At 34.6% G+C, this 14,823-nt stretch overlaps 2 protein-coding genes across 6 annotated transcripts; one reads left to right on the forward strand and one right to left on the reverse strand.

Annotated features, from left to right (window-relative positions):
• Positions 1–509: 509 nt before the first annotated feature.
• On the reverse strand, positions 510–7,963 carry LOC143449397 (bridging integrator 3-like). Of its 5 annotated transcripts, XM_076949583.1 has the most exons (7): positions 7,626–7,960; positions 7,102–7,299; positions 3,474–3,560; positions 2,399–2,585; positions 1,476–1,658; positions 1,177–1,311; positions 510–1,070 (listed from the first exon to the last, which is right to left on the reverse strand). In XM_076949583.1, exons 2-7 carry the CDS (start codon positions 7,107–7,109, stop codon positions 930–932), a joined length of 741 nt encoding a protein of 246 aa, XP_076805698.1. In that variant the 5' UTR covers positions 7,110–7,299; positions 7,626–7,960; the 3' UTR covers positions 510–929. The 5 variants fall into 5 exon arrangements, with proteins under 5 accessions (XP_076805698.1, XP_076805697.1, XP_076805695.1 ...); XM_076949582.1 differs by lacking the exon at positions 7,102–7,299 and having other exon boundaries at positions 7,626–7,963; XM_076949580.1 differs by lacking the exons at positions 7,102–7,299; positions 7,626–7,960 and adding an exon at positions 4,788–7,046.
• Positions 7,964–8,465: 502 nt separating this feature from the next.
• Positions 8,466–14,685, forward strand: LOC143450657 (peroxisomal membrane protein PEX14-like). The gene is made up of 7 exons (XM_076951291.1): positions 8,466–8,984; positions 9,613–9,741; positions 11,517–11,602; positions 12,482–12,592; positions 12,664–12,756; positions 12,909–12,994; positions 13,141–14,685. Exons 1-7 carry the CDS (start codon positions 8,786–8,788, stop codon positions 13,592–13,594), a joined length of 1,158 nt encoding a protein of 385 aa, XP_076807406.1. The 5' UTR covers positions 8,466–8,785; the 3' UTR covers positions 13,595–14,685.
• The last annotated feature ends 138 nt before the right edge of the window (positions 14,686–14,823 follow it).

The raw sequence follows: 14,823 nt of genomic DNA on the forward strand, positions 1-14,823 counted from the left end.
TTGTATAGTGTATACTGTATACCAATCTTTTCAAATAGGCTTATGAAAGTACAACTTTAAGCTACAATAACCTGTATGACCAGTCGACGGTCGTTCATCCATTTTTTTACTCTATCATCCTTTTGATCATTATTATTATATGTATAAAAATGTAAGGTGTTATGAGATATAAACGCGTTGGTTTCGATCGAAAGCGGAAAATAATTACAAAGAAATTAAATCATTCCATAATTTTTATATTGCATTGAAGTACTCGAGTACCTATGATGAATAACTGGTACTTGCCACCTGGCCTCGTACTTCATTGTTTTTTAAACTAAGTAGACTGCTTGTACTCGAGTAGAAAGATTAGTACTTGTATACAGCTCTGGCACGGACCACAAGCCAGACTTGTTGCGAGGCCAACGCTTGAACTACTCGTTTCCGAGCCGACATGTCGTTATGCCTTGCTATGAAATAGTCAGAACAGTTTTTGGATCTCAACCTTTGTATAAAAAAAAAACAACATGTAATGAAGGCGGCTCATATCTGATTCCAAAGTTCGTCACGACAATGAGCGTTACGTATACGTAATGGCAGTAAAATATATTTTAAAACAAAGTTATAGCGAAAAACATATGAAATGACAGACGAGAACTATTTTACACAATTTTCAAGGGATTGCACACTAAGAATACAAAAATATATCGCATTACAGAAAAAACAACAAAAAATTTAAAAATACAATCAAAAAAAGCTTGAACAAATACTGGATAATATGAATGTGCATATTTTAATACTGCCAAAAAGATGGTACAGCCCTTTTGTTTTGTGTGAAGCAAAAATTACACAAATAAAAAATTCTTTGATCTCCAATGATACAGGAAAATATTTTACTGTATACAGTTACACACTATTCATTCTTGATTGAACACAGAGGTAGCAGTTGGTCAATCGTCACTTGTTATAGAAAGTGCATTAACTTCTTGCATAAGGGTTTTCACATGTTTTTCTGCATTTTCCTTAGTTCCCATGCCTAACTCTTGTGAGCATTCTTCCAAAACTCTAATGGCTTCTTTGTGAAACCAGCACTGAAAAAAGTATAAAAATTAATTGCTCTATCTGTTTCCATCAAAGTATAATGGAATGTGGAATGCAAGTGTTGCTAAAAATTCTTAGACTATAAATAAAGATTACCTGAACACTGACCACCGCTTCCAGAGATGGACGAATATAACTTAACCTGGCATCGTAAAACGTTGGCATCTCTGCCATTAAAGTAGAATGTTTTTGTTGGAAATCCTCTTTGACAGGCTGTAAGCTTTTTTTTATCTTTGAAACATGATTGTTATGTCAGACTGGTTGCTGTAAAGTTTTTTCCAGGTAATCACAGTAATACTTTACAATAATGTAATAACAGTATAAATACATGTAAGACATGAAGTTGTACACTTACAATTAAATAAATTACTAAGCAGAAAACACCTAGGTCTTACCTGTTCAATTTTTACAGAATTAGACGCAGTATGTTCTTTATCTTCATATTTTTCTAGCTTTGCTTGTACCTTGTTTGTTTCTTGCAATGCTTTGTCTCTGGATTTAATGTGGCTTGTACATGACGGAAATATAGTCATGTACTTTTTCATTGGATCTGCCAATACTTGTTGCAATACCTTGCCCTGTCATCAAACAAATGTTGGAAGGAACTTACTACTATTGGGTAATGTAATATTGCTGAAATGATTTATTGACCAACTTGTTTTGTAGCTGCACTTAAGTTAACAATTTCTTTTACTATATCTAAGTGCCAGATCAAAAACTGGTTAGTTATCAGTGATATGTAATAGACTAATAGTACAAAGGTTTACAACGACTAGTCTACAGCCTGGCACTGGTCCTCGCAACTTGAAGCCATTGAAATGCATAAATAATGCAACATGCGTCATAGCAAGTGCAATATATTATTGCTGATTAATCTTTAATCTACTGAAAAGAAAAGGCTTTCAAGTGGACTTGATCTTTCTGTATAGCTTATTACATATATGAAAAATGATTCTTTGGAGTTGGACGAATAAAATAAAAAAGCAAAGCAAGCTTTGTCAAGACATGATAATATTTTCATGTTTATGACTTCACAAATTCCCGGAGTATTTTTACATCTATATTCAATATCGTTTCGTATAAATAAATACTTCAGTTATAATCCATTTCATTCTTTATTAAATGTTACAACAGACAAGAAAATCAGTTCTGAGTTTGACACACATTAAATACCCATTTAGGCTTAGTTTCATACATCTTCGTTGTGCTGGTCTCCAAAATTATTTCTACCTTTTTACTGGTCCACAAAGTACTAAAGGTTAAAATACGCTGATATAGTATGTACAACACAGACACATAATATGAATTGAAATCATACCTTGTCTACAGTAAGAATATGCTGACAGTTCATGGCATATTTAAAAGATTCTAGGCTTGGTGGAGCATCATCACCAAGGTCTGCCACCAGATCTTGACCAAGTTTCCCACATGCTTTTCCTTGTGCATGGTGAGCAACAACAAGCTTTTTTGAGGTTTTGCTTATCTTCTTGCTGGATTCTTCTAACCTACAGTTTAGTATCAGTTGTGTAATTGAATTATTTTATGGTAAGTAGAGTAATTCTTTAATAAAGGAAAAATACATAGCAAATTTTTGCATTTCATCCAAAACTCACTCTAGGTAGATATCTCTCTTAGTGACCTAACTTATTACATATTACTAAGTTTGTAATGAAGCAATTAATTAGCAATTAAACAAGCAATTAAGGTCATGTTTCGAAAAAAACAATTATAGTTAGCTGACAAATTTAGTACCGGTAACGTTTTCAGATAACAGTTCCATATTGTTAAACAATATACCTAAACTACATATACTAATTATAACCGTGGCTGCTTGTATGGCATCATTTCTGTCTTACACATGTACTGAGGGCTGGATTAATGTAGTGGCTAGTGTGGCAGTTGTCAGAGGCCCCACGCTCAATTAAATTTTTTCTCATTCAGCTGAAAAACTTTTTCATTTTACAGTACAGACAACAGTATTAATTCTCTAATCCAAGTTACTTGAAAAATTTAGGCAATTGTATATAAAACTTTTTTAAGTAGATACTAGTTGAACTGGTGTTTTCAAATTTTTCAAAACTGGTTTTAAAACAGTTTAAAAAGACCATTTTCAAATAAAAATGTTATAGAGTATAGGCACAGTTGGTTAATTCAGCCCTGCCTATAATATGAGTTTATTCAAAGTAACAATATCAAAATGTGCACTGTGTTGGCATATATATACTGACACTGTATTTGTATGAAGTACATCTATTGTTCCCTTCAATCAGTGTTATACTCAAACCATATCATATACAGATAACTTTCTTTTTCTGTTAGTCTTTTTTTGCTAGTATCAGTAATTCAAAAACGGTTATTGTCACAGCTGAAACCCAACGATTTATCAAACTTACTGTTGCATCTTTGCACATTCCCTTTCAAAATCTCTTTCTTCCATTTTAGAAAGAATGCTCTTTTTAGGTTGTCGATAAAATGGATTCCTGAAAACCAAACGAATTTTAGTTTGTATTCCTCAAAAAGACCGTCTTAATTTTTAACAACACTTGAGTGAAAAGCAGTAGCATTTAAAACCAAATGACCAAGTAAAAGCAGTTATTGTACAATAAGCCTTATGGAACATAGAGCAGATGCAATCAAGTTACCAGAATAGCGAAGAAGTAAAATCTCTAAGAAGTAAAACAAACAGTACCATGTACAGTCAGACCTCGTTATTCTGGAAAAAATTACGCTTTACTATACAGTATTCACAGTATGCCTTCATCAGAGCCCCCATCTAAACGTGCAAGAATTGATTGATTTTTCGCTTTCCGATAATCTGTATACACCACTAAACTGACATTTTATCACGAAACAAACTGGTCCGGATTAACGAGGTCTGATTGTATGTCGTTACTGGTTACATGTATAGATATTGACAGTGGCATAATCGCATTATCATAAATAGAGAGTTTAGGTAAATGTCCTGCCCTTGTTACACAATGATTTATAATAAATGATGTGGTACTGCATAGACATTGTTCTATAAGGATTTTAAGAATAAGTTAAAACGAAACTAATAGAAATGTAATTTTGCCTCCAAATTGTACAGATTTGCTTATACAAATTTCATAAGATGGTGTTGTACCATGGAAAGTATGCATGATCCAAAACAACAAAGTTGCTCTTGCTGTCTAATCACATTTATTAATCCTTGTAATGCAAGTTCATGTGTTTTGTTAAAAAAGAAGCATCAGTATCAAAAAAGAAAAGTTCAAAACTGTCAGTAAAATGATAATTGTTTTATGACAATCAATTAGTTACAGATGATTATACAAATAATCTTATAAGGTGTCTGAAATTGCTGAAAAGGCTGTTTCTCGCTATTAATGTTGGCTCTAAACAAGTATGGCAAACATATTAAGTTGCAAAATATGGGGAAAAAATGCAAGCGTTTAAATGTACTATAAGTGCGTATACCCACATCACACAGGTTGCAGGTACCCACGTCTGCGGGGCTGTTGTGAGTACCCACAAGAGATTCACTGTGGTCGGGGAGTACCTGCACAAACGTTTCTGCTTTTGTGGGCCGTTTGCAGATATGATTTTTAAATGTAGGGCGGGAACCCACGATGTTTCTATAGTTTTTGCGAGATAGGTGCCTGCATTGTAATCATTACAGGTTTTATCTATTTGGTGATTGAATTTACTTCTGTTAAAAACAATGATATCAGTTCATTTTGTTTACTTCACAATAACAAACCATGAAATTAAATGAGGCCTAACATTGTCTGCTACCATTTGTTATTATGTTACAGCCAGGGCTTCGGAGCAGGCGTAAATTTTAAATTGCTCCAGCTCCAGCTCCGGAGCTCTCTTTTATCATAAATTAGCTCCAGCTCCAGCTCCGGAGCTTATTGATACCACTGCTCCGGCTCCATTACGTCACAAACTGAGGTTTAAGGATGAACGCTCAATTTGGAATATCTATCTCAATGGATCAGTCAGTAGTCAGTACCATCGGTTGCAGCAATGAACATGTGACTGCTCTGCTGTCCAATCACCAGTAATTCTTAATTTTGTGAAGGGTTGCTCTTAAATTATGTGAATTCAGCCAATAGTAGTAGACTAGTAGCATAGCATCTTATGAAATACATCGGAGCCGGAGCTATGTTTCAAACAACTGGCTCCAGCTCCTGCTCCGGCTCCATTTGAATTTCACGAAGAGCTCCGGCTCCAGCTCCGGTGAAAATGCACGGCTCCGGGGCTCCGGGCTCCAGCTCCGGCTCCAAAGCCCTGGTTACAGCTTCCAGTCACAGTAGGAAGGATACTGTTGTGTTTATCCAATATGTAACTTTCTACTACCTCCGTTGCGAAAACCTTATCTTATGGCTATATTTCTTACAATTTTAATCAATACTTCTCCCACCTTGTTATCAAGCTCTGTACCTACGTAAGCAATAAACGCATTGTATAAGATTAGTTCTACGTCACATTGAGAATAAGTATAGTTATTATTCAAAAGGTTTGCAATTAAAATGCTTGTATCTACCCTGGTTCTTGTGTTTTGTTTCGAAATACAATAAAACAAAATAAACAAATACAAACAAGTCATCTATAAACATGGTCACCCGCAATCAACTAGTGCGGGTAAACAAGTTGAAAATTGCAGGGGCCTACGGGTACCTAAATTCCATGGTGAAAACTTTGCGGACAGAAGAATTTTGCCCACACAGGTCTGTAGCGTATTTGTCTGTAACATCTTATTTATACCTACTGTTCATGTTTAATTAACCATAAACATGATTGTGCATATAATGGTGCAATAATGTATTTTACCGTTCTGTAGTCATGTGATGACATGGTAATGTTTGCCATGTTGAAAATGTATTAATTATCAAAATTGACCAAACCTGCCTGAAGCAATCGTAAAAAAATTTTGTTTCACCCATAATCACTAATTTAAAAAACGAAAAAATACATAAAAATAATAAGACTAAATATCTAATTATCTATACATAGTATTTTCACAAATCTACTTTTGTCATGTCATGTCATGTATGTTTCATATGGATAAACAGGGACAGATATGATATTATTGTTAACATGCCAAACATCAAATTCTTTACATGACAAACAGCCCAGCTGTTTGTCGAACAAAACCTAATCGAGTTGCTTGCTATACGGCATGTAAAAATGCTTTATTGTCATTTTGAGTCAGATGTATTCAGAAAGGCTCTCCTGCATGAAGGCAATGTTGTTTACATGAAACTAACTTACAAATATCCAGCGTGATTTGAAGTTTCAAGCTGTATTAAAATCGATACTAAATTTTAAACAGTATTATAACCATTTTTTGTTTAATTGAGCAAGGTTCAATTCAGTGGGATAAATTCAAGGTTCAATTCAGTGGGATCAGCCATGTTATAAATGCTGAACAAGAACACTAAATATATAACTATGCATAAAAGTTTTGAATTAAATTCCCAACGAGAACAAAAATGACAAAATTTTTTTGTGACAAATAAAAAGAGTGGAAAAATATACTACCGGGTAGTATTTAACCAGCTCTTCAGAAACAAATTTTTGTTGAACTTTTAAGACATAGATCTTTTTAAGATAGTGCAAACTTGAAACAAAGATAGGTAAAATTTATGATCTAAAGAGAGTACGATACTAAACGTAATAGGAAAATAACCTTAAAAGTAAATGAAATGTAACCCAACAAAAATAGTCTTGGGTTGCTTGGTAGTTGGTACCCTCATAAGTGTTTATGGTTTAAAGTAGTACTGCACACACAATGTGCATGCAACACTGTACACCCAAGGCATGAGTAAATCTTGTCTACAAATCACACTGAAAAACTATTTTCAATAAAGACTTCAATAAAATACCTTTTATTGTACAATTATCGTTTTTAAAGACATATTGTCAATGCTTTGTTCTTAATTTTTAGTACCAGTATAGCAAAGCTAAATTAATTAAACAAAAGATTAGCATGCTTGCTAATCTAACACTGAAATAGGCTGAGTTTTCTAAACTTACCAGTTCATTTTGCGTATATTTTAAAGGGTACTTAGGCACAGCACCGAATTTGCACCAAGAAAAATGAAAACCGCACAATTATAGCACCAACCAAAACCAGAAACTTCTAGGCTTAAATAATCATATCCATTGGTAATAGGTAAACTTCTGATCTCAAACAATACTAGCAAAATGCTGAAATGACTAGCATCCTAAATTCTGAAATTCAGAAAACTCAGTTATAATTGCGTTGCACTTGCATACCCATTTCCTTACCAATACTTCCAGTTTAATAAGCAAATAGAAATTAATGAAATAATCCATCTGTGGCTGTTGGCACCATGTCACCACCATGCTATTGGACAGTTTCCTTTAAATTCTTTGTTTTACAGAATTATGCACAGTCCTTTTACTTAATTCACGTTGATTAATTTTCTTCATATTCCGTTCACGGTTTGTCAATTAATTCAATTGTTAATTTATTTTTTAGTTGGTTAACTATATATTCAATAAATTTATATTTTCTAACATGTTGGCTAACTGACCTATGCCGAAGTCCTGCCGAGAAACACATACAACCACATAGTCGTAAGGGTTCAAGATGAGTTTTTCGTGCAATCAGACTGACAGGACTGAAGTCACTCCTGCTCTAGGTTCTGACGACAGTCAGGAAAGCTGTGTCAGCCGTCGTCCAAGTCGGCTATCACGATAGAAAACTGTTTGTCTAAAGAACATAGGCTACTGGGAGTATCATCTTCAATCGGCAGTGACGACTACACTAGTGACCCAGCAAAACTCTGCTTATTCTTTCCTGTTCAACACATCAATTTCAGCATAATACAGTCAGACCTCGACAACCCGAACCCCGAACAAGTGGAATCCCTAGTCCCTACTATCTGACACAAAACTGCAGGGAACGAATTTTTCCCCATGCACTTTACCACTTTCATCTGGAAACCCTGCTGTCCGACTCTGACAGACATGTTTCAGAACAGGTGAGCTAAATCAACAGAAAAAATTCTGATAAACCGGATTACGAAGTGCTGGGTGAAAAAGATTGGTAGTAAATGCAAGTTTTTGTGGGTTTGTCATAGATGACGAAAATAATAACCAACAAAAGATTGAGTCAATTTCGATATGGATCGAGATCGGAGAAAAATATCAGGCATAAAAAGATATTTAAATCTTGAACTGAAACAAAGTTATTTCCAAAAGAGACGGCCTGCAAGATAAGAAAAGTACATATCCCAAGAAATCCACGAGGAAACAATTTTATTTTATGAAAGCTATTGTCGCCACTAAAGGTCGTTCTTATCATAGATAGAGCAATAAAACTTATTAATCTGGTCATTGTCAAGTACCTTCATCAAATTCAGTGCAAAGAAACTACCTGATTAACCAAATTTATTTCCGACCAAATTTATTTCCTCTGTTAAGACGGGAATTTTTAGTTTTTATATTGGAAGCACTTCTTGATTTACGAGCGCTATGATTCTGCCAGAATGACTGGGGTCAGACAATTGCTTGCTAAAAGATGTCTTGCAGATAAGTTTGCAGGTACCGGTTCCGCATTTGCATGGCCCATTACTGCATCATTATACAGTATTACTCAATCAGAAAAAAACTTCAGAAATGAATTTTTGGTACCTGGCGTAGTTACACTGTCATTACTTTTTTTGCTCAGCAATTTATTAAGTGCACATACATGTTAGTAAACCTTACAAACAAAACAACAATGTCTGGAACAGATGAAAATGATACTGCTGTCATACCTGAAAACCTTCCAGTACTTGCTAAGAATCCACCAAGAGAAGACCTGGTTGCAACTGCGGTGAAGTTTCTGCAAAACCCAAAAGTACAATCCAGTCCACTTGAACAAAAGAAGCAATTTCTAAAGAAGAAAGGTTCATGAGTTAAAACTTTTCTCGTTTATTTTAATAGTTGTATTCGTGCAGTATGAAATCAATGCGTTTGGGAACGACAGGATAAGAGATCAACCTTAAATAAACTCTGTTCCTAACTAGCTTCAAGCGTACATTTTAATGTTAACTATGAATTAAAGAAGTGTTTGCTCTGATAATTTTGAAAAATGTTTGCAAAGTTGCTGCAGATCCACTAATCTAATTTAGATACACAGAACTGACCTTTTTCTATAATGTGTATTTCACAATCTTTGTCCAAAATTTGTGGATAAAGTTTCCAAAAAATCAAAATAAGTGGCAGTTAGATTATTTGTATATGACTTGCTCATACAAGAACACGTTTAGCAATTGTAGACCATGCAAGTTTAGCGATTTTGGTTCTGATTTGCAATAAACGACAAATTTAGAGGGCAGTTGTGCCTCACGATATTGTGTTGAAGTAACAAAAAATTAATAACAAGTGATGTTTTGTGTGACATATCTCATTGAGTGATGCCGTACTTCAGTAAGTTTGATATTTGCTATTTTGATGCAGTTAAGCCACATGTCACTTTTAATTTGTATTTTTTGTGCTCGTAAATTATGACTTTTAATGTTTTTGATGTAAAAGGTTTAACTGATGAAGAAATCAACAAGGCGGTTGAGATATCTGGAGCTGAAAATGCTGTGGCTGTTGCTTCTCAGCCACCGCCAGCTGTAAGTGCTGTACAACAAACACGCAATGTAGCTCAACCACCTGGTTAGTTAAACAAGAAAACTTATTTTTAAATAGTTTGCAATTGCTACCTTGTCATATATAGCGTTGCTTTGTTACTTTGCCGTGATCAACAGCTGCTTTCCCAGCATTTTGGTTAGGGAACGACCGATTTTCAGCCTTTTTTAATCCGGCCACCAATCTCAGATCATTTTAAAACTGGGTAATTTGGCTCACTCAAGAAACAGTGCTTCCCTGTCTTCAGCATTGTGCCCAGCAAATTGCCAAGGCAAGAATAGACAGCCAGTCAGCAGTGAAAGTTTTGCATGCACAGCTGTTTAACTTTCTTATTATTTTCCTCCTTAATTATTTTCCTTTATACTGTTATGTGTTGATGGTGTAAGATTGTGCTTGCACCACATGCTTTTGAAACACAAGCTGTTTGATAAGTGTATTTAAGTATTTCAAAAAAGTTAAGTGATAGAGTTTGTATTTTTCAAAGTTGTGACGTCAATATTTTCCATTTTACTACAAATTAATATCGGCTTGAAATATTGGTTATCGGCTTCTTTGACTACTAAATAATTCGTATCGGCCCTGAAAACCAAATAGGTCGATCTGTGATCTTGGTTTAGTTAGAAAGTTGGTTTGTAACAGAGGTAAATATAGTGTAGAGCGGCCAATGGTGATATGTTATGGTGTCAGATCTGTATCCTCAGATGGAGGAAAGTCATTGCATGACTAAGTTGGCGATGATTCCTCATTGCTCCAGCCCAAGCTTGTCTTTGTGCAAGTTCCTATATATAGTATTAAGTTCCGATATACTGTTGTTTATTTTTTCTGTACTCAAGCTCCCAAGGGTTACTGAACAGGAGCCAAGTATCGTTCATGCCTTGTTTAAGGACATTACAACGGAAGTGTTGCTCAGTATTAAGCCATGGTTTGCAATATTACAGATCCAATGCTTTTACTGCTTTTCCACTGAGTGGACAATTTGGTTGACGGCTTGATGCCATAGACATAGGTCTTACCTTTTAATGTCAGCATATTGTAGGTTTAAATTTAATTTGTTTTCTTCAATTCTTGGTAGATTTGAAATTTTATTGTCATGGCAATCCACTGTTTCTCAATTTTTGTTTGAGTAATCGCTCCCTTGAGACCAAAGAATCTTGTATGTCCCTTTCAGGTGCTGCCTTGAGTAACAGTCTTAGGAAAATGATACTAACCCAGCAGTTTTGTTTTCCAAGAATCACAATATCACACATCGCATGTTTTTTTGTCTGTTTGCCACTTACGGTCATGCCTTGAATTCTCACATGTAACATCATTTCAGCGTACATAGTTTTCATTTCAGCGTATATAGTTTTATTATTGCTGGTGCCAACTATCTGCCAAGTGCAATTTGGTCTTAGCCGGCATCCTAGTTATGATGCTTTATAGATTTATGTAGTACTCGATCATTTGCTAAGGCTTAAACTTAATACGAAGGATGCACTGGATGCTGATCTGTTTTATCTTTAGTAGGAAGAAATTGTTGTCATTCTATGAAAGAGTCCCATATATTCGTATTTACCTATTGGTATATGTGCCTCCAACAGTAATATGAACTGTGTAGACGTAGAAGACTTTTATCACCCTCTCATTAGAAGAACTTTATTTATTGCTCCCTGAAAGTCCCAAATCTTTGAGAATGAATAGTTTATTTTTGGTGGAGAAATTATTGCGATTTGCGACCTTGGTTTTTGTAGTTTTTCTGTTCTTTTCTTATATAATACAGTCTTGTTCACATAATAACTGTCTGTCATACTTTTGTCTTTCAGTACCACTATGGAGTCGCCTAAGAGACTATTCTGCCCTTGCCATTATCATTGGTGGTGTTGTTTATGGAATTTACACACTGTATAAGGTATATGCATTAGCCAAAGACAGTACGGTACTTTTATTTTATTACCTGTAGAGCAGTGGTTCCCAAACTTTATCTACTCGCGTACCATTTTTTTGGTTCATGCAGCGTTCTCGTACCACCTACATTGTAGGTGGTCCGACAAAACTCCAGAATTCAAAAATAAAAAATGATAGGCAAAATGTTTACTAAAGGCTCGTGAATATTATACAAAAATTAGTCGAACTTTTACCGCCCTCGCTACAGTGCTACAGCATAACTAACGTATTACAAAAACTGACTTCAAGGATTTGTTACGTAGTAATTAATGACGTTCTATTTCGTCACAAAGAAACCCTGTTTTACAATCCAATGCGTAAATACCCTAAGCAATTAGTATTCAGTAGGGAATATAGCATGAAATTTCACGCTCTACCTAATTTATGTGAATTAAATTAATGCCGACGACAATAAAAGATCTTTTGTGATCGTTTGGTGTGAACTTGATAAGTTGCTCGCGTACCACCTGGAAGACCTTCGTGTACCACTAGTGGTACGCGTACCATAGTTTGGGAACCACTGCTGTAGAGTGACCGTAGAGATATAACTGCACTTGCAATTACGTTGTTGTTTCAACCTTACGCATTTGTTAGATTGACAGATTCCACTATAAATTTAATATATCGGTTAAATGTGCCACTGTCATACTTTTGTTTAAGGTTATTACAGTATTTTATCTAAAATAATTGTGTTATTGATAGTGATTTTTCTGATGTCATGTTTAATATAATTTCAAATTTATTACATTGTGCACTTACCGTTGTAGGTATAGCAACATTATTCTTGTGTAGCTGTATCAATGCGTTTCTATTAGTTGTATATATCAAAGTTGTTTTACAACAGAAATACGTGGAACCTATATTTTTACGACAAAGCCGAGAGCAAGCCGAGAAATTAGCTCGTGTTGAATCTGGCATCATGGAGTTAAAAACAGGGTTTAAAACTGATTTGCAGGTAATGTCACTGTCTTATGATTAACTTGTGTATCATGATTTGAAAAATTTTATTAACCCTTCTGGTGGTAGGAGTTGCAACATTCCATAAAAGAACTTCGAGAAAGATTAAATGATCAAAATAGTGATATCAGCAGGATGTCTACTAACCTGGCTATATATAAGGTAAAATCCAATATTAGTGAATTTGGTTTAGCAGAAAAATTACTTGCTAGTTAATAAGTTAATACAAGTTTGCCAGTTAGTATTACTGAGGTTGCCTTGTTGTGACTTAGCATAAATGTTAATCTTTTTGGATTTTATTTTTTATGTACTAGGATGCCATGAGCGGTGGTTCATCTAACACAAACATAACTGACTTACAAACAGAAATTTCTTCATTGAAAGGCCTTCTTTTAAGCTCGTAAGTCATGGAAAAAGTATTTAAATTATTTTTTGTATTTGTTTGAAAAAGCACAGGATTTTGAACACTAAATTTTGAGTCAGAAATTGTTGTTTTTATTTTATTACAGAGAGACAGATATATATTCACCACTGTTCTTATTTCAGTAAACAGTTTCCAGCTGCCCCTGTCGTACCGCCAGTAATTCCACAATGGCAAATGAAATCACCACCATCTTCTACAAGTTTTAAAGACGCTGACTGTGCCAGTATTGCACTGGAAAGTGGAGATCAAAAAATTGAAATAAGTTCCGAAAAACAATCTCAGTTACCAAGCACAAATACAAAACCATTCACCAGAACTGACCAACAAGAAAATTATTCTCACAAGCCTGACATTTCAAGTCAAAATGGTCGGACAGCTAAAAGCAATGGAGAATTTGCAACCATCAATGATCCCGATGAGATTTCGCCATTGTTAGAAAATGGCGTTAACCCCACAAATATGAATGGAGGCCGAGTTCAACAACGACCGATGTTAGTAAGCCCAACAAAAGTAGGAAGTTTGCCTGTATCTAATTCTGAAACGCAGCCAGTTGAAGATGAGTCAGATGTGGATTGATTGCTGTTCATTTTATGGAGTCAAGTTATTCGTGCCATTGTAATTGAGTACAAGTCATTCTGAACAACTTTTGTTGCAATGCATCAGGAGATCCTATGCAAAATAGAAATTGTGCATCACCATTTAGCTTTGTTTTTCAGGATTAGTTATTAAAGTGGGTTTCCTTGGAATTGCATTCATGTTTAATTTACACTTCGAAAACTTTTTATTTTAACGATAAATCATTATCAACCTTATAAGATCATAATTACAACTAAACTAGTCAAAAATTTACAAAACATTATGGGTGCAAATGTAGAATTGCGTGGGTGCAATACCGTGGTTACCATGAAAGTGCTCGCCTGTTAGATTTCTGTTTGTTTTGTAAAATATATTAACTGTAAATATTAGACAGCAATCACAATTTGATTGACTTTTAAGTTGCAATACCGTGTGCTACAGTCTATTAGGCATTATGGTGCATGCATAGCTTGCCCAACAGTGTTTTATGCATTATAATAATAGACTGTTAACATAAGCTTGTAATTCTTGATTTACTGAATACTTCATGTGGCACTGTTAGTCTTTTTTTCCCAGTAAATACTGGTTAGTCACTGCACCTGTGTAATTATAATATAGAAGAGATTAAATTTTTGAATTGTTTTAATTCTGCATCTTATCCAAAAATGCTTGAGTCAAAGACGTTTTCATGTTTAAGTTTATGCCAAAAATACCGGTAGCCTATTCCTGCATGGGGAAAACTTTCTTTGAGACACTTTAAGTATATAATTTTAGCTGCTCCTAGGCAAGAAATGTTTTTTACATTTGTACAGGGAATTTTTGTAATGAGTCTAATGATGATGTGGCTATGGGTACATTTGCAAAATAATTTGTCAGTCTGGACCTGTCCACCCATTCTTAGACTCTACCAACATTTTCATTAAATACAACTTTTGTTGAATATATACCACCTATTGACTTGGTTATAGTTTAATGAACGACACCATTTCCACCAAATTAAGTCCTATATGCTGGAAGGTGTGTATTTTGTCATTGTTGCACTTAATACCACGTTATTGTATTGAATAAATGAGATGCTTAACAAATTATAATATGCCCCTTTGTTTGATAAAACATTGTAGTTTCTCACAAAATGATGCAGAAACTAAACATGAAACTTCTTAATATTTGGGTTACATCATTTTGTTAATATTTTCTATGGAATTATTAGACTGGATACTCAGTGGATA

The sequence above is a fragment of the Clavelina lepadiformis genome, chromosome 3 (genome assembly GCF_947623445.1).
Source record: "Clavelina lepadiformis chromosome 3, kaClaLepa1.1, whole genome shotgun sequence".
In the NCBI taxonomy this organism is placed as follows: Eukaryota; Metazoa; Chordata; class Ascidiacea; order Aplousobranchia; family Clavelinidae; genus Clavelina; species Clavelina lepadiformis.

Coding starts and splice junctions, on each gene's coding strand:
- LOC143449397 (XM_076949580.1), bottom strand. CDS start 4,822: ATGGTTTGTTATTGTGAAGTAAACAAAATGAACTG. Junction 1,659..2,398: donor ATATTCTTACTGTAGACAAG/GTATGATTTCAA, acceptor GTTTGATGACAG/GGCAAGGTATTGCAACAAGT. Junction 1,312..1,475: donor ATTCTGTAAAAATTGAACAG/GTAAGACCTAGG, acceptor CATGTTTCAAAG/ATAAAAAAAAGCTTACAGCC.
- LOC143450657 (XM_076951291.1), top strand. CDS start 8,786: ATGTTAGTAAACCTTACAAACAAAACAACAATGTCTGGAACAGATGAA. Junction 12,593..12,663: donor GGTTTAAAACTGATTTGCAG/GTAATGTCACTG, acceptor TTCTGGTGGTAG/GAGTTGCAACATTCCATAAA. Junction 12,995..13,140: donor AAAGGCCTTCTTTTAAGCTC/GTAAGTCATGGA, acceptor TTCTTATTTCAG/TAAACAGTTTCCAGCTGCCC.